This window comes from Adiantum capillus-veneris, chromosome 1, assembly GCF_014529385.1.
Source record: "Adiantum capillus-veneris isolate H3 chromosome 1, ASM1452938v2, whole genome shotgun sequence".
NCBI classification, from domain to species: domain Eukaryota; kingdom Viridiplantae; phylum Streptophyta; class Polypodiopsida; order Polypodiales; family Pteridaceae; genus Adiantum; species Adiantum capillus-veneris.
Genome location: NC_140931.1, coordinates 168,973,827 through 168,992,843, shown reverse-complemented (window position 1 = coordinate 168,992,843; position 19,017 = coordinate 168,973,827). Strand labels below are relative to the sequence as shown.

At 41.8% G+C, this 19,017-nt stretch overlaps 1 protein-coding gene across 1 annotated transcript; it reads left to right on the top strand.

Moving 5' to 3' along the window:
- Positions 1–732: 732 nt before the first annotated feature.
- LOC147465996 (uncharacterized) lies at positions 733–1,316 on the top strand. Its single transcript, XM_086503560.1, has 2 exons — positions 733–758; positions 866–1,316. Exons 1-2 carry the CDS (start codon positions 733–735, stop codon positions 1,314–1,316), a joined length of 477 nt encoding a protein of 158 aa, XP_086359686.1.
- Positions 1,317–19,017: the final 17,701 nt, after the last annotated feature.

Genomic DNA, 19,017 nt, shown 5'->3' with positions numbered 1-19,017 from the left:
AAAACTTAGGTCATATTATCTCTCAAGATGGTATCTTTATGGATCCAACCAAGCTTGAGGTAATAAAAGGATGGCCTAACCCAAGGAATCTACATGAGCTAAGAAGCTTTATTGGTATGTGTGCATACTATAGATGCTGCATAGCTAAATTCTCCCATATAGCAGGACCACTACATGACTTGACCAAGAAAAATGTTAACTATATGGACCGCTAAAGAGCAAAGTGCTTTTGAAAAGCTTAAAGAAAATCTTACCTCTCAACATGTGCTTACACTACCGGATCTCTCAAAACCATTTGAGGTCCAATGTGATGCATGTGAATATCTCCTTGGAGCAGTTTTGCTTCAAGAAGGACATGCCATAGCATATGAGAGTCGAAGACTCAATTCCAACGAGCGAGTATTGAGTATTACGAGAAGGAGCTACTAGGTTTCCTACATGCCCTCAACACATGGAAGAACTATCTTTTGGGGACTCCATTCATCCTACGCACGGATCACCAAAGTCTTAAGAGAGTTTCATGAAAGCTTATGGGCTAGACACAAAGGGGTATGGTCAACTTTTGTCAAAATCAAGGACCGTTGTTGGTGGAAGGGAATGTACAAAGATGTTGCTCAATTTGTGGAAACTTGTTTAGTATGCTAACAATATTCTAATGTACGGCATGGAGATTGATTACATCCTACTTATCCACTAGCTATGCATTACAAGTGGGTAGTAGATTTGATTACCATGCCAATGGGGGTTTGGCAGATGAGGTATATTGTTCTTGCTACAGAAGATCTCACAAACCAGGTTGAAGAGCTTTGCGTACAAAGGCTACAAGTGCTGTATGCAAATTTTTGCTTGAAGATGTAATTTCTAGGTATGGTTGTGTTGATAAAATCACTGTTGATAGAAGAGAGCTAGATGCAGATGAAGCTTGTGAGTTCTTTGCTCGTTTCGGCATCAAATTGGCTCTTACTACGACATACAATCTGGAAGGTAATGGAAAAAGTGAAAGAGGGCACCCACCTATTGTTGAGGCTTTAGCAACGGCATACCGAGGACATATTGGTGATTGGGCTAAGATGCTACCTTTTGCTTTATGGGCTGATCCCACTATGCATAGTCCAACTACAGGTTATATGCCGTTTAAATTGATGCATGGACAGAAACCCATTATGCCTACAGAGGAGGCAATTATGTCTCGGACTATAATGCCATGGGAAGTAGATATGTCTACAGAAGATTTGATTGCTTTACGTATGTGTCAACTTGAGAGGCATCAAGAAGATATTGAGAAGGCCAAAGAAAAGCTCAAGGAGGCAAGTTGAAGGATGAAGCAGCATTTGATGAGAAGCATAGGCTACGGCCTTATGCTATCAAAGATGGAGATTGGGTACTTGTTTATGACGATAGCTTGGAGAACCAATACTCTGCTATGCAAAAGATGGTCAAGTGGCGGTTTGGACCATATGTTGTACTTCATGTTTATGACAACGCAATGTATAAATTATGAGAGCTTAATGGCACTGAGCTTAGAGCGCCTATTGCACGAAAAAGGATCAAATTGTTCAAGAAACGGGAAGGTGAGTTCAATTTTGAGGATCAAATCTTAGATCGGCAGCCGAGGGATGATGATGATATGTATGCATCAACAATGTGTCTGAAGAAGCTTTTGATGATGCAAATTAGAAGGAAAGACGGTTGGCACATGCCGGAGGATGTGCACGTTCAGTGGGGTGGATGTCGTGCCGCTCTGCTTCCATGATGGGAAAAAGGGCTAGGGGATGCAAGTTTAGCTTCTTTGAAGCCTATATGTTTATTGAGCTTGATAATAGTCAAGGTTTGATGCTAAATGTATGCAGTTTTAAAGGACCAGAACCTATGTTTTTGATGCTAAAAGTGGGTATGTTTGAGGTGATTAAAAAAATGGGGTTTATGTACTAGAGCTATAGTGCTCAAGGTGCTCTACGGGCTTGTCTTTACGTCTCATCAATTGGAGCTACGGTGAGGAAGTTATGGCAATTTGAAGCTGGGATTGATTCAAGATCTTTACTGGCTCGGACTAATGCAGATGGGAGATCATGGATGAAGTAAGTGCATGGGCATGAAGTGCTCATCTTGTGGAGCATGTTGGTCTTTTTAGATCATCAATCAAGGTTTCAATTGTCAAGATATTGCTAGTTTAAGTTTCGTCGGGAGCCAGCTCCGCACCACCTTGGTCAGCTTGGTCATTTCGTCGTCTCGGAGTTTGAGCTTCAGCCAGGTTCTAGAACACGATAGAATAAGTGCTCGAGGAAAATCTTGTTTGGAACTTCATCTCTTGTAGGGCAATGATAGCTGGGTAAGTAGGTGGAATTGTGCTCGGCACTAATGTGGCCGATATGTAATCAAATGTGGCGCCCTTACGAAAGCACATAGATTTATTGATGAGCTTTCAATGTAAAATTTCGTGTATTGGAACACATTAATTATGATATGCCTACAATATGGCTATGGCAAGGAATCTGCAACAGTTTTAAGTAGATGCAAATTGAGGCCTCTCTCAAAATGCTATCACTTGTGTTTGTCTTGCAATGGCCACCCACTATGCAAAAGGGACTTTGGCTATCGGGGAAATAAATGACACAATTAGACGATGCATCAAAGGGGTGATGGGGTAGGTTCTTTTGCTCGCAATAATGGGAACCGGAGGAACATGGATGTGAACAAGGATGGGTAGTCGTATGATGCAAAGGGTCGTCCATTGGTGAGCTCAATGGCCACCCAAGGCCAAAGTTAAAGCCCGCCCAATGAGGCAATAGCCACCCATGAGCGGAATGGGGATATGGACGCCCAATTAAAGGGGTTTTTTATGAAGTGTGAAGAGGAGAGAAAATGAAGGAGAGTATGACGAGGGCATTGCAGGCAACAATGAAGGGGAGAAGAGGGCTCGCGCTGGGCTATACAGAGCTTGGATGAGCTTGAGCATGAAGCGAAAGTACATCAGCTCAACACGGCGCACCATTTCGGCATCACTCATGCCGAGTTCCACATGGTCGATCTCGCCATGCCACGTCATCAAGAGGCTATTCTCGTGGGCCCTAGAAACGACGGTGCCGTCACTGCTTATGGGGGAGGAGAGCATTAAAAAAGGGGGATAAGGTGTGTAGAGGGAAACCAAGAAGAAAAGGGAGGGCATGCAAGAAAGAACGAAGGGAGAGGAAGCTCTGGAGAAGCGGGGATCTGGAGCTCGACTTCTGGGAGAAGCTCGACTTTGGAGAAGCACAGGAGCAGGAGGTCAAATCACTCTCTCTCGACAAAGCTTGGCTCGGAGGCTTTCCCTCTCGCAATAAAGCTTAACCTCTCTCTTGCTCTCTTGACTAGGCAAGGAGGATCGGAGGTGAAGTACAAGGGGTATGAGGCAAAAAGGAAGGGATTCGAAGAAGAGGGAAGAAGTGTGTGAAAGGAAATTAGGGTGACAAATCTCTCATTCTCTTTTTTGATAAGTGTAAGGATGCAAGCAAAGGGAGAAGTCTCTCTCTCTCTCTCTCTCTCTCTCTCTCTCTCTCTCTCTCTCTCTCTCTCTCTCTCTCTCTCTCTCTCTCTCTCTCTCTCTCTCTCTCTCTCAGCGTATTGGGAGCTTCAAGGACAGCAAGGGAAAGGAGATTAGAAAAGTCGAGGGCAAGAAGCAGAGAATTTTTGGGTCCCATATCTCCTTATAGCTAGTTAGAATCTCTAATTGCAAGCATAAGGAGGAGATTAGCACTCTTGGAAAAATTTGTGAGGATTAAGCTCCATAAGCTCAAGATTTGCTCCCATAGTGCTGTTAACAGCAAGATTTGTAATCTGGCAGCAAGCAAGCGAGGAGCAAGCTAAAGATAAGCAATCAAGGTCAGAAGGAAGCGAAAATCTTGGTAACAGATCTGTCCTTCTTGACCTCGCCATCACCGAGGATGGCATGATAAAAAGCATCAGTTGGTCTAACAGTTGGCATACTAAAGTGGTTAAGCTTTCAAGGTGGTTGATTACTTACTCTCTCGGGCGGATTTTTGGAGGATTAAGCTCTCACCAACTTGGGAATTGTCAAGCAGTGCTGTTAACGACCACTTTTGTAATCAAATTCCACTTTGGGTTAACCATTATCAGCTTGAGGCTTTCAATGTGTCAATTGTAAGTAATTTAAGTGTTATTTGACCTATTTACTTGGTGCACTGCATCTGGTCTATTATTTTTCCCCACAGCAAGCAGCCCAGTACTGACCATGCTCACCTCGTGAACCCCATTAACCGCAACACTGCCTGAGATCAAAGATCAAGAAGAGATGCTTCAGCCCAAATCGATTCTTTGACATGAAGACAAGGTACTAAGACATGGTAAGATTATCTAATGGTATCTTATTAAATTCAAAAATTATCCTTTTGAAGATGCTAGATGGATACAAGGAACATAGCTTAAGGATAGTATGAACCTTGTCAATGCTTACAATGCTACAATAGAGTAAGCAAATGTAAATACTTTTTAAATGAAAAATGTTTTTGTCTTACAAGACTAATTCTCTTTGTATTTGTGCACAAATTTAAGTAGTATGCATGCTTAGAATCATGTTTGTGATAACGACGCCTCTCAAACATCAAATAGAATTTGTCACTCTACTTTGGGAGTATGATATGGACTTAAGAGCAGACATGCTTGCGGCATCTAAGTCTCCCAAGCCCCAAAAGGATTAGTTATCCATCTTGGAATGATGTCGTAGGGTAAAAAGGGATCCTCTACCCGCTAAGAAACATAGACTAATGACTAAGGCTTTATCTTCTCTACCTCATAGTTGAGGACTAGTATGATTTCAAGAGAGAGTTAATGTCATAAAATCTAATATCTAACCGACCCAAATGATTTTCTCATATTGAACTGATCATTTAATGAGGGAGAATAAACGGGAATAAGAGTTAGAATATAGACATGTGCTTTTAGATTTATCTTAGCACAGGACCAAAGGCAATAGGTCCAAATGGGAGATGGTCTAGCAAAGAGCCATGCCAGCTGATGGAGCTTAAAAGACCTTAGGGTTAGCTTCATTAAAGACCTCCAAAGGTTAGTGTTAAAAGTCCTTAGATCGAAGACCTTAAAGTATGTTAGACCTTATACAAGTTAAGCATGTGCTTGAGGTGCTTGTCATGCTTGAGTTGACTAGGGTGCTTGATGACTAAGGTGCTTGTCATGCTTTATGACTAAGGTGCTTGAGGGGCTTCATGACTAAGGTGCTTAAGGGTTGAGGTGTTTTAAAGTCAACAATTTCCCTACACAAGGGGGGGCGAGCCCTACAAGTAGGGGCATGAGAGGGAACACACACACACTCACTCACTCATGGCAAGCCCAAGACCTAAGAGGCAACAAGGACACATGTCAAGCACCTACACATGCTGCCCTCATGTAGTGCCTAAAGCCTATTGGTTAACCTTAAAAGGGGTCCAATGAGAATTCAGTTTATTTAATTAATTTTTAAGCATTTTTCAAGCCCTCTCTCTCAAAGGGGAAAGGAAGACACTTGTCCAAGTGCTACCATGGCTGCTTGATATGTCTAATACATGTGACTGGCTAGTCTAGAGGAGGTCCAATCAACTTCAAGCTTGAGCTAGGAAGAGGGGTCGATCCAAGCAAGGAGGGGGGTAGCTTGATCATATAACCTCTCTCTCTCTCTCTCTCTCTCTCTCTCTCTCTCTCTCTCTCTCTCTCTCTCTCTCTCTCTCTCTCTTTCTCTCTCATTCTCACTTGGTGAAAGTGCAAGAACTTCATCTCCTCTCCAAGCTGAAGAAGTTGAGAGCCTACACCAACATTCTTGTCTATGGAATTCAAATCCAACCAAGAGCCATGCTTCAATGCGGTGCTTGACATATTCTTCATCTCCATTACTATGCTACTATGCTATGCTAAGCTCTATGAGTAATGGTATGAAAGGACACTACTTCTTTCTCGTAACTTACTTCTTCTTCCTCTTCCCTACCCTCATTCTTTGCTAGCTCTTGCCACATTTGAAGGTGTTTGAGGTCTTGGGATTGAGGCCAGGGAAAAGTTAATGCTTTTATTATATTAAGTTATGGGCATAATTGTGGCGCATGAAGCTCTCTATCTTCATTGCATCATCAAGGTCTCAAGGAACACAAAGCTTGTATTGTACCATGTCTCTCTTTATAGGAGAAGCTATAATACAAAAGCCTTTTGGAGGGGGGACCAGCTCCACATAAATCTAGTCCTCAACTGTTATCAAGTTCTCTAATTATCTCTCTTGCAAAGTATTGTTCATGCCAAGTTAATTAAGTATAGTGGTTATGCTGCTACCTCTAATCAAGTTCTCCCTCTATTTTCTCAAAGTATTCTCATAAAAATGCTCACTACAGTCCTCTAAATTTTGCTATTCTCATTGTTCATAGTCCATTTCCGTTACACCATATATCTCTCTTGATCTATCTTGCTATATCTCTTATGCCCTTTTCCCTTGGCATGTGATACCAATCAAAGATGTCAGTTACATTATGTGCCTTGTGGCGAGCAAGAGCCTGACCTTCTCATCAGAGAGAATAGATTGGTGATTGAACATGTTGTGGTTCATGTCCATCCTTAGCACCCTTAAATAAATGTAAAAAATATGTTTACATGGCACAAAAGACAAACCCTCCCCAATCCTATGTTGGAAGTCTTTGCAAGTGCATCATGGATTTCTTGTTATGCTGACTGTACTTCTCATTGCGCATCTTTGAATTCTTAATGTTCACAATGAATGCCTCATGCACGCTCTTCTTGATCACATCCCTTCTAGTAATTCCATCTTCATGGATATTGTGATGTCAAGATGCTTGTTTGCTTCCATGGAAATGCATGTGCAACTCCCATGCCAATGTATACCATCCTCCAACTTTTCCTTATGCAAGTGAAACCTTGATTTCTGAAGTTCATGAAATTGCTCATGGTCAAGTTTATCCCTTCACTACAGCCACTCCAAGGTTGACCGTGATGGATACATCACAACTTGCTCATAGCCTGCCTGGAGGCCGGGACCACATGCGCCCGGTGTTGGAGTTGTACGACCACACCGGTGTTGGATATTGTGATGTCAAGATGCTTGTTTGCTTCCATGGAAATGCATGTGCAACTCCCATGCCAATGTATACCATCCTCCAACTTTTCCTTATGCAAGTGAAACCTTGATTTCTGAAGTTCATGAAATTGCTCATGGTCAAGTTTATCCCTTCACTACAGCCACTCCAAGGTTGACCGTGATGGATACATCACAACTTGCTCATAGCCTGCCTGGAGGCCGGGACCACATGCGCCCGGTGTTGGAGTTGTACGACCACACCCAAGCATCCCTAGTCTTCCCTTCCATTTGGTCTTGCCTAGAAAACTTGGGGCCAACACTATTACCTTCATGCTTGCACTGCTTGCAGTTCTCTTTTTGCATCTGCCTATTGGTCTGATTGTCCATGGTAAGTGACCATGGAAGTTGTCCTCATGCATTAAATAGTCCATGTGGTGTTAGTTATCTACATCTCTCCAACTTTCTATGTGCCACTGTGCTCCTACTCTGTTATGACTTCTTCGTCTCCATTTGCAGAGTCTATTCTCCTTGCTTGATGCTTTCATCACGCATTCAACAAATTCTAGTTTTGTACATCATGTCAGAGGAAGCCTTTATGTATCTCAGCCTTCAGAATCAAGTGTTATGCAACATGATGTAAAAATGTGGAAAGAACATACGCTTCATAGCACTTGTGGAGTTTGGTAGTAGAAGCACCTAAGTGTTCCATAGTGTTTCACTCCCTTGCCTTTGAGGGTCTCTCTACTAGGTCAAAGTTAGATCTTTGTGCTAGGGGGGTGAGGTTCGGTCATAGTGCATCACTTATGTAACATTTAATGGCCTAGTAACTTGTGTGTAGCGAAAAAAATCATGAACATAGTGAGAATTTCATTAGGATAGATTCCTAATGAGATTAACAAGAGTGCTTGGGTGGAGAAAGCAACTAAAAGCATAACACCTAGCTAGATAGCATGAACAATACTTCAAAAGAGAGAGAAATTAAGAAATTGACAACAGTTGAGGACAGGATTTGCATGGAGCCAATCCCCCCTCCAAAAGGCTTTGTATTATGGTTTCTCCCATAAAGAGAGACATTTTACAATACAATCTTTTGTGTTCCTTCAATTCTAGCTAGTGCAATGAAGATGGAAACTTCATGCACTAAGCAAAACACTTATCAAACACAACATCAATTCCCTCACGGTCTTAGACCCAAGACCTCACACACCTTCAAAGATGGTGAGAGCTAGCGGGGTATGAGAGTAGATTGAGAGGAAGAAGGAGTATTCTTACGAGAAAGATGTACATTTCCTCACATAATCACTCATATTAGCATAGCTTAGCTTAGTAATTAGCATGGTAGAGGAGATGAGCATGCATTGAAGCTTGGCTCTTGGTTGGATTTGCATCACAAAGCCAAGAGTTGTTGATGTAGGCCTCCCTTCTCACAAGCTTGGAGTAGGTGGTAAGCTTTCCATTAAAGATTGAGAAGGAGAGAGAGTCTTCTTTTCTTCACACATGAGATTGTGTGAGTGTGTGGTGATAGTGCCTTGCAAAAATCAGCCCCCTCTCTCTCTTGGTTGACCCCTCTTGCTATTTGCTCTTGCTAGCATCCTATTGGACCTCCCCAGGCTTAGCCAATAGTAATTAAGCAGCATAAGTGATAGCCTTCTGACATGTGTCCCCCTTTCCCCTTTTGTGAGAGCTTTAGGTAATTATTTAATTCAACTAAGCTCTCATTGGACCCCTTTGCCTCCTGGCCAATAGGAATCAGGCAAGCCATTGGGCTGTTGAATGCTCATTGGTCCCCTTGGGAGACTGTCCAATAGTCTTCTAGAGAGCTTAATTCTTATTGGTTCTTTTATTAAGTGTTTTTAAATTAATTAAACTAGATTTACTCTAGCCTAATTCTCATTGGTCCACCTCCAAGGCCATCCAATAGGAATTGGGTACACCTTGTGGGCATTTGGGCTAGGGAGTTGACATGTGTCCCTCATTCCCTTTGTGTAAAGGGAGCTTGTGTGTGTGTGTGTGTGTGTGTGTGAGTTTCTCTCTCATCCCCTACTTGCAAGGCTCGCCCCCTCCTATGTAGGGATTGACAAAGACTTTTTGTGACACACACTAAGCATCCAATTTCCCTAGTGTTTGGCCTTTGGACACAGCCTTTGAATTTTGGAACCTTAGCATTTTGGAAGTCTTAATGGGCTGAACCTTAGGGTCTTTTAAGCCCATTGTTGCACATTGTTCTTTTGCAGATGGCCCCCCCTTTGGATCCCTATTTTCCCTCCTTTGGATACTTGCCCATATTAAATGATCAGTTTAACATGAGAAAATCATTTAGGAGAATTAGATATTGATCATTATGACATTAACTCTCCCTTCAAATCATAGTCGTCCTCGACTATGTGGTAGAGAAGATAAAGCATATTCATTTCCTAGTGGGTAGAGGATCCCTATGTTACCCTACGACATCATTCCACAATGGATGATTAGTCCATTTGGCGCTTGAGAGCCTGAGGCTACCGCAAGCATGTCTGCACGTTAGTCCTATCATCTTTCATAGTAGAGTGACAAGCTCTACTTGGTGTTCGGGAGACGTCATCTCCGCAAACTTGCTCTAAGCATGCATACTACTTCATTTTTGTGCACAATAAAGCAAAAGAGAGTCTTATAAGACAAAAACTTTGTTCATTTTTAACATTTGTACATTTGCTTACTCTAGGGAAGCATTGACAAGGTTTAGGTTATCCTTTAATTGTATGCCTTGCATCCATCTAGCATCATCAAAAGGATAATTATTAAACTTAATAAGCTGTCGTCGGATAGTCTTACCGCCTCTTAGTACCTTGTCTTCATGTCAGAGAATGGACTCGGGCTGCAACACCTCTTCTTGGTCCCTGATCTCCGGTGGGTCTTCAATAGTTGGTTCTTGAGGTGGCTCTCCTTTGTAAGGCTTTAGTATGCTCACATGGAAAGCATTGTGTATGAGCCAATGGTCGGGCAACTTGAGTTGATAGGCCATCTCATTGATTGGCCTAAGAATTTGGAAGGGACCATAGTACCTTTTTGCTAACTTCGCATAGTACTTTTGGTGTCCCATAGGATTCTTGCTCGTCGTGTGCCTTAATCGAGCCTTGGGAAATTTAAGTAATACCCAATCATTTTCTTTAAAGGCTTGGGCTCTTCTGTGCTTGTTAGTGGCATCCTTTTGCCTTTGTTGTGAGATAGAGATAGCATCCTTAATCTTTTGGAAAGATTCTTGTAGGTCTCGGCTATACTCATCTGCAACGAAGATCTTCCCGTGTACCTTAAGTAGCAAGGGACTTTTTGATCTTCCCTCTATTACCTCAAAAGGTGCTTTTCCCGTGGAAGTATGTACAGTATTATTGTAGGCATACTCCACTAAGGGTAAGTACTTCTCCCATTGGGACCTTTGATCTACTTCTGTTACATAGGCTTTTAGTAGATCGAGAATTGTTAGGTTAGCTATTTCACTTTGGCCATCCATTTGCGGGTGATAGGCCGAAGAGAAATTTAGCCTTGTTCCTAAATTCTCAAAGAGACCCTTCCAGAAGTTACTAGTCAATCTAGGATCTCTTTCAGACACTATGGACATTGGCAAGCCATGGTACTTGAAGATTTGTGAAATGAAGAGGGTTGCCATTTGATGGGCTTTGATAGTCTTTTTGACAGGTATAAAATGAGCTTGTTTACTGAACGTGTCTACTATCATCCATATTCCCGTATTCCCATGGATAGACTTAGGCAATCCAAAGATAAAATCCATGGATATGCTCTCCCATGGTGAATTAGGGATTGGCAAAGGTTAAAGCAATTCAAGTTGCTTCCCTCTATCAAACTTCGTCTTTTGGCATACCAAACATTTAGAAACATACTCTTGTATGTTTGCTTTCATGGTAGTCCAACAGAAATATGTTTCAATCCCCTTTAGGGTAGACTGAATCCCTCTATGCCCGGCATAAGGAGGAGCACGAGATTCATACATTAATTTCTCAGGTAGTGAGCTATTAACGCATAGTCTATTGCCATAGAGAAGATGACCATCTTGTAAAGTAAATGGTTCCTCTTTCTTCCCTAGTGCAAGGGCTGAAATCACATCTCTAAAATCAGGATCAATAGCATACTCATCTATCATAGAAGATAGATCATTGTGAGTTGCTATGGAAACCGCATTCACTCTCGACCGTCTTGAGAGTGCATCGGCTACTTGATTATGCTTTCCAGCAATGTGTGCAATATGAAAATGAAATTGCGAAAGAAAATTTTCCCACCTCACTTGTTTGTTGGAGAGCTTGGTCTGCGTCATGAAGTACTTAAAACTTTGGTGATCCGTTTCGCAGAATGAAAGGAGTCCCCAATAAATAGTGCTTCCATGAGTCTAAGGCATGTAGAACTGCAAGGAGTTCCTTTTCATATATGCGTAGAGCTTGCTCAACAGGGTCGAGCCTTCGACTTTCATAGCCTATGGCGTGCCCTTCTTGAAGCAAAATAGCTCCAAGGCAATCACCACAAGCATCACATTGGAGCTCAAATGACTTTGAGAGATCCGGTAGTGTAAGCACAGGTTGAGAGATAATCTTTTTGAAAGCATTGTTCTCCTTGGTAGACCATGTGTACCTAACATTTTTCTTTGTTAGGTCATGTAATGGTCCTGCTTTAGTGAGAACTTTTCTATGAAGCGTCTATAATATGCGCACATACCTATAAAGCTTCTTAACCCATGAAGATTCCTTGGTTTAGGCCATCCTTTTATTACCTCTAACTTTGATGGATCCATTTGGATGCCATCTTGAGAGATAATGTGACCTAAATACCGAATCTCTTGTAAGAAAAATTCGCTTTTCTTTCGATTAACATAAAGTTTATTCTCTCTTAGAACTTGAAATATTACCTGGAGGTGTCACTTGTGTTCGTCTATTGAATTAGAGTAGCTGATGATATCATAAAAGAACACTATAGTAAAGGTTCGGTGAGGCCTGAATAGCTTCTCCATCAAGTGGTTGAATGTGGCTAGTGCATTGGTCAAGCCAAAAGGCATGACAATGTATTCGTAAAGACCAAACGTAGTGCAAAATGCGGTGTTTACAATGTCTTGATCAACTATCCTTATTTGATGATAGCCACTTTTTAGGTCAATCCTATTGAAGTAGGTGGACCCTTGTAGCTTATCAAATAGGTCTTCTACCCGTGGAACGGGAAACCTATTTTTGATAGTGATCCTATTTAGTGATCTATAGTCGACACACATATGATATGTGCCGTCTTTCTTTTCCACTAGTAGCACAGGAGAACAAAATGGAGATGAGCTAGGCCTAACCATGCCCTTCTCAACTAACTCATGCACTTGCCGCATAATCTCCTCTTGTTGAGCTTGGGAAACTCTATAAGGAGGTTTGATAGGCGGTGAACTTCCTGGAAGAAGTTCAATTGCATGGTCATCATTGCCTCGTTTAGGAGGTAGCTCAGAAGGGATGTTGTCAATAAAGACATCTTGAAACCCCTTGAGAAAATTGGATAACTCTAATTCCTTTTGATTGTGTATATTTTCTTTTGCTAAAACATTAGGTTCATTTTAAGAATCTTTAACAAAAATCATGTACACGGAAATAGAGCTCTTTATTGACTTGTTGAAAGCTTGTGTATATACAATGGGTATAGTGTTACCCATTTCCTTAGCATCTATATACATATCTTTTTCCCTGAATTTAAAGGAGATTCTCCCTTCAGGGAATTTAACATTGGCAGCCATGCGATCAAACCATGGTGCCCCTAGGATTACATCCTCATGCTTGAGAGGAGAGATAAAGAAGTCCTCTTTGTCCACATAGCTTTGGACATGGAGCCTCAATTTCCCAATTAAGGGAGTGACTGAAGCTTCTTGCCATTTGAAAGCACCGTCTGCGGGTAGGACATCTCCCATCTCGTAGGTTTGTATGCCTAGCTTGGTGGCCAACTATATAGATATAAAATTATGAGTAGAACCAGGGTCAAAGAGAATAAAAGCATCATGTTCTCTTACCTTTCCCCAAGCATGGCATAGAGGAGATCTTTTGTGGTGAGTTTCCTCCTCTTGGATTTTGACCAAGGTAGCTCTAGGAGGATCATGGCGGTTGTTTATTTGGGGACAAGCGCGGTACGCATGCCCTTGTTCGTCGCACTTGAAACAGTGGTTATCCTTGTGATAACGCTCAAGCTCCTCAGGAGAGAGTTTATTTTTGCCTTTACAAACTCCCTTCTCTTTAGATTTGTTGGAGTTGCCCTTAGGAGCCTTTTGGACATTGTCCTTCCTCTTAGGCTCATTGGAACCCTTGTTTTCAGGGGGCTTAGAATTCCTCTTAGCCCCTGTTTGGAAATTGATTCAAGAGTCCACCATAGTATGATGTATTACCGCCGATATGGTGTGTGGCCTTTGGGAGTTGACATACTTTGCCATTTCTTCGTTTAAACCCACACAAAATTGTTGCTTTTGCTCTCCAAAATCCAACTTTTTGAAGACAGTGGCTTTGAGTTATAGGTCCCAAAACTTGTCTACATATTTGTGGATGGATTCATAGGGAGAGAGCTTCAAGCTTCGCCATTCGGTGATTACTTTGTCTTTGGCATCGGTGGCCAAAAACTACTTCATAATGGAAGCTCTTAAAGCTTTCCATGTTCGTGGAACTTCACCGTTGGTCCATAGGCTAGACCACCATTGTCTGGGGGACTTTTGAAAGTGCATAGCTACATGGTGTAGCTTAGAGGACTCCGTGAAGCCCTCATCTCCAAACACCGCATCGAATTGTTGGATAAAGGCCAAGACTTTGTCCGTAGCACCAAAAGTGCCATCATAGGTAAGGAAAGAGATGCTCTTCCCTCCCTCTTTGAACTTCTTGATCTTGGATGACCTCTTCCATGCGGCATAGGATTTCCTATGGCCTCTTCTTTTTGATGGTTCAAAGGTTGCACCATCACTTTCTTCAGAAGATGAAGAATTTGAGGAAGATGGAGAAGAGGGTGACCTCTTTCTCGCCTTTTTCTTTTCTTGATCTTCTTTGTCTTCACCATCACTTTCATAAGAGGAAGAGGATGAAGAAGATGGAGAAGAGGGTGTCCTCTTTCTCGCCTTTTTCTTCTCTTGCTTTTTGTCATCCCTCTTTGAAGTATGGTGTGGAGAAGTATGCGATGGTCTTCTCTGTTTTGGAGGTGATGAAGAGCATTTAGCCCGCCGTCTTCGTGGAGCCATCTCCACCAAGGTGGCGGGAGACTCACTTCTTTCTCGTTCCTTCGGTGGAGGCTCTTGAATTCTCCTTTGAGAAGGAGATGCGTCATCAAGGAGAAAATTTCTAAGCCCTTCATAGGGATCCTCTTCTTCTTCCCGAATCGGAGAGAGACCTCTTTTGGAAGTCTCGCGAGGAGGCTTCCTAGGTGTTCTCTTGTCATGGTGGGGAGCTTGGAGAATCCCATGAGCACGAAGGTGCCGTTGCACTTCACTTAGGAGGGATGGATTTCCCATGGCTTGTTGAAGCCTAGAAACAAGATAGTTAACAAGCATCAGGGCATCATTAGTAGCTTGCTCATTAGCAGAATCAAAGTTATCAACATTAATTTCACTCTCTTTACTATTGTCAGCCATTCTAACAACTTTTAGGTGTAAACTTTTTAGGTATACTTTGGCACTTCAAGCCCTAGTTGCTACTCCTCTTTACCCCTTTAGAAAAAGCACTCAAGCTACTGTACTCGTGGCTCGAATACCATTAATTGCAAGGAATAGAAGAGAGGGTCATTCAACACCAAAACAGCACCGGCTCCTGTCCTATTCTACTTACTCACATGCAATTAATAGTACCAACCGTTTATAGCTAGCTTGAGGACCTCCCTTCTTGAGCAAGAAAAGAGAAACCTTGTGCTCTGATACCAATCTAACATTAAATGGCCTAGTAACTTGTGTGTAGTGGAAAATAGCATGAACATAGGGAGCATTTCACTATAATAAATTCCTAATCAGATTAACAAGAGTGCTTGGGTGGAGAAAGCAACTAAAAGCATAACACCTAGTTAGATAGCATGAACAATACTTCAAAAGAGAGAGAAATTAAGCAATTGACAACAGTTGAGGACCGGATTTGCATGGAGCCGGTCCCCCCTCCAAAAGGCTTTGTATTATGGTTTCTCCCATAAAGGGAGACATTTTACAATACAATGTTTTGTGTTCCTTCAATTCTAGCTAGTGCAATGAAGATGGAAACTTCATGCACTAAGCAAAACACTTATCAAACACAACATCAATTCCCTCACGGTCTCAGACCCAAGACCTCACACACCTTCGAAGATGGTGAGAACTAGCGGGGTGTGAGAGTAGATTGAGAGGAAGAAGGAGTATTCTTACCAGAAAGATGTACATTTCCTCACATAATCATCATATTAACATAGCTTAGCTTAGTAATTAGCATGGTAGAGGAGATGAGCATGCATTGAAGCTTGGCTCTTGGTTGGATTTGCATCACAAATCCAAGAGTTGTTGATGTAGGCCTCCCTTCTCACAAGCTTGGAGTAGGTGGTAAGCTTTCCATTAAAGATTGACAAGGAGAGAGAGTCTTCTTTTCTTCACACATGAGATTGTGTGAGTGTGTGGTGATAGTGCCTTGCAAAAATCAGCCCCCTCTCTCTCTTGGTTGACCCCTCTTGCTATTTGCTCTTGCTAGCATCCTATTGGACCTCCCCAGGCTTAGCCAATGGTAATTACGCAGCATAAGTGATTGCCTTCTGACATGTGTCCCCCTTTACCCTTTTGTGAAAGCTTTAGGTAATTATTTAATTCAACTAAACTCTCATTGGACCCTTTGCCTCCTGGCCAATAGGAATCAGGCAAGCCATTGGGCTGCTGAATGCTCATTGGTTCCCTTGGGAGACTGTCCAATAGTCTTCTAGAGAGCTTAATTCTTATTGGTTCTTTTATTAAGTGTTTCTAAATTAATTAAACTAGATTTACTCTAGCCTAATTCTCATTGGTCCACCTCCAAGGCCATCCAATAGCATCTTCAGCTCAGATTCTGTTTCGGACTCATTTCGGCCTTCGTTTCCACTACAGTTAGTACTGTGCAGGCTATTTTGTCATTTTGTGCAAAAATTATGTCAGTGCCGTTTTCTACATAACATGCCTCTTACGGTCTTCTACGGTTTGTGCTATATAGCATGTGTCGTTCTCGCTTTCCTTCTCCTCTTTTCGCATAGTTTTCACATCACGTGCAACGTTTACCATGGCTGACAACAACACAAATGTTTTCAAGATGTTTGTTGAGGATAGATTGGATGGGGACAATTACCCTATGTGGGCTTATATGATGCAACATGTTCTTGTGTTGAAATGCGTTTGGAACATTGTGTAGGGCATTGATGTACGTCGTGGTTTTGAAGATACATGCGATGTTGAGGGTGTTGCAGGTCTTGCTAGATGGTGAGATCGATCGCTATAAGGCTCGACTTGTTGCAAAAGATTATGCAGAGTAGAAAGGAATAGATTGTGAAGAGACGTTTGCTCCCACTTATCATATGAGTACTATGCATTTCTATGTGCATTGGAAGCTCATTTTGGATGGGATGTACATCAATCAGACATTGTTATTGCTTTCTTGAATGGTGACATATTTGAGAAAGTTTATGTAACGCAACCTCACGGCTTTGTTAAGAAAGTACAAGAGGATAAAGTGTGCAAATGTAAGAAAGATTTGTATGGGTTGAAGCAGTCTCCTCGTGCTTGGTATGAGAAAGCTGACACTCATTTGGTTAAATGAGACTTTTGTAACAATTCAATAGAAAACACTTTGTATGCAAAACGTGAGGGTGATGTACTTCTCATTATTGTTCTATATATGGATGATTTATTGATCATTGGTTCAAATGAGACATATATTGCTAAATTTAAGGCTGATTTGAATGCTACTTTCAAGATGAAAGATTTGGGGCTGTTGCATCATTAATTGGAATTACAGTTCAAACAGTGTGATGGTGGTATTGCCTTGTGTCAAACATGTTATATAGAGACATTGCTATGTAAGTTTGGACTTGAGGACTACAAGCCTATTGCCACTCCCATAGAAATAGGTTTGAAGTTGAGTCTTCATGGTGTTGGTGATCACGCCGATGTCATTCTTTACCAAACTGCCACTTTTAGTTGTGAGGCTAGGTATAGGGACGTCTTCATAGCTACGGTTGAGTGTGTATGGCTTAGACGCCTTATGGCTAACTTGGGTGCTAGACAGAACACTGCCAACATCATCTACATTGACAGTCAAATCACATTAGCAATTGCGAGGAACCCAAATTTTCATGCTCGCACAAAGCACAATGAGGTGCATTATCACTATGTCAGGGAGAGGCTCTCAACAAGAGAGATCATCTTGGCTTATGTGCCAACACATGACAACCTTGCAGATCTTTTCATAAAGGCATTGTCTCATAAGAAGCTCAAAGCTTTGGGCTTAGTCTCCTTTGTGGACTAATCAAGTCGTCAGGGCATGGTACATCCCTATACTCTATGTGCGAGCTCTCATTCACTACAACACTCCCAGGGGGGGATTTGTTACCATAATATGTGGTAGTGATGTGTGTGTGAACACACTTAGGACTGTTGGGGCATTTTTTCACTCACCAAGCAATTTTCCCCCCTGTGCATTCTAAATACGCCCATCACTTTAGGGCTATCTTATATTTCATTGTGCTCTAAGTAATACATATCTCTGTTTCATGCCTTGAGTATTTTTGTCTTCTCCAAGTTGTGTGTGTTTCCTTGCAACCCTATTTCCCATAGTTGAATTAATTATCATCAGAACCTCAAATACAATGTTGTCATTATATGTTGTTGGTATTTCATGCACATATTTGATAGGCATGGACTTGGTTACCATGTTCCTAAGCTTTGGTGATTTTGAGGTCATGTCTAGAGCTACTACTATGATGCTATACTCACTACTTCTCTAACTTGCCAATGGTGGCACATTTTTTGGAGAGTTGCAAACTATTGCCTCCTCCGACAGCACACTTCGGTGAACCCATGCGGCTCTCCACTTGATGACTTAGTCTAAATCAATGAATAAATGCTTGCAAGCTACATCAGAGGGCATGGACATGCTACTAGCTATATTTTGAATACCAAGCCTCACTAGATACTGACAACATATATTTTTGTCAATCACATGGATGGGATTGTTGATGTCCAAACTTGAGTTCTTAAGAAAGATGAGGGAATGTTTGCAATCTAGCACACTATCATGCCACTTGTGCAAAAATCCGGAGTAAGTATTCCATGTTTTATGCTCGAGTTGTGTTATGATATTGGCGACCAAAGTTAATTGGAGTTTGGATTAGAATGTATGAGAAATTGCATACTTTTTTGGGGCTTTGATCATGGTTGAAAGGGGAAATTGGTCAATATGTGTGTCAAATACAGAATTAGAACTTGGAAACTCATGGGAAATTGGTGGATTGGTTAATATGTACGTAAAAAATGGTGACTATATGTGAACGTTTAAGGCCTTTGAATGGAGTTCAAAGTTCCGCCATGGGTATTTTGGCCCTTGATTCCCAATTGGCCAATCAAAATGTCCTATACAAGGGGGAATTTTGTGGTTTTTCTTGAAGGTGAGATGGGGAGCTCTATGGATGCATCGCGTGGTGGACAATGAGCCCATTTGCAAAGTGGGAAGCATCAGGAAGAGATATATATGTAGGAGGGAGACCCTCTTGTTGGTATCAATGGGGAAGAGGCTCCCCTCTTGGGGGAGCTCCCTCATGGTGATGCACACGGTAGCGTAGATGGTGTGCCAAATTATACAAATAGCACACTACATACGATAACATAAAAAACTCTACATACCTGGAAAATCCCGTGAATGCATAATTGAAGTTATGCACGACTTGAGAGAGACAGAGAGTGAGAGAGAGCAAAAGAGCACGTGCAAATGTACCTCCTAGAGCAAGTA

Bases quoted from the DNA above. Each gene is read 5' to 3' on its own strand.
- LOC147465996 (XM_086503560.1), top strand. From the start codon at position 733: ATGCCAATGGGGGTTTGGCAGATGAG. The intron at 759-865 runs GTATATTGTTCT...TGTAATTTCTAG, and splicing joins ATGGGGGTTTGGCAGATGAG to GTATGGTTGTGTTGATAAAA.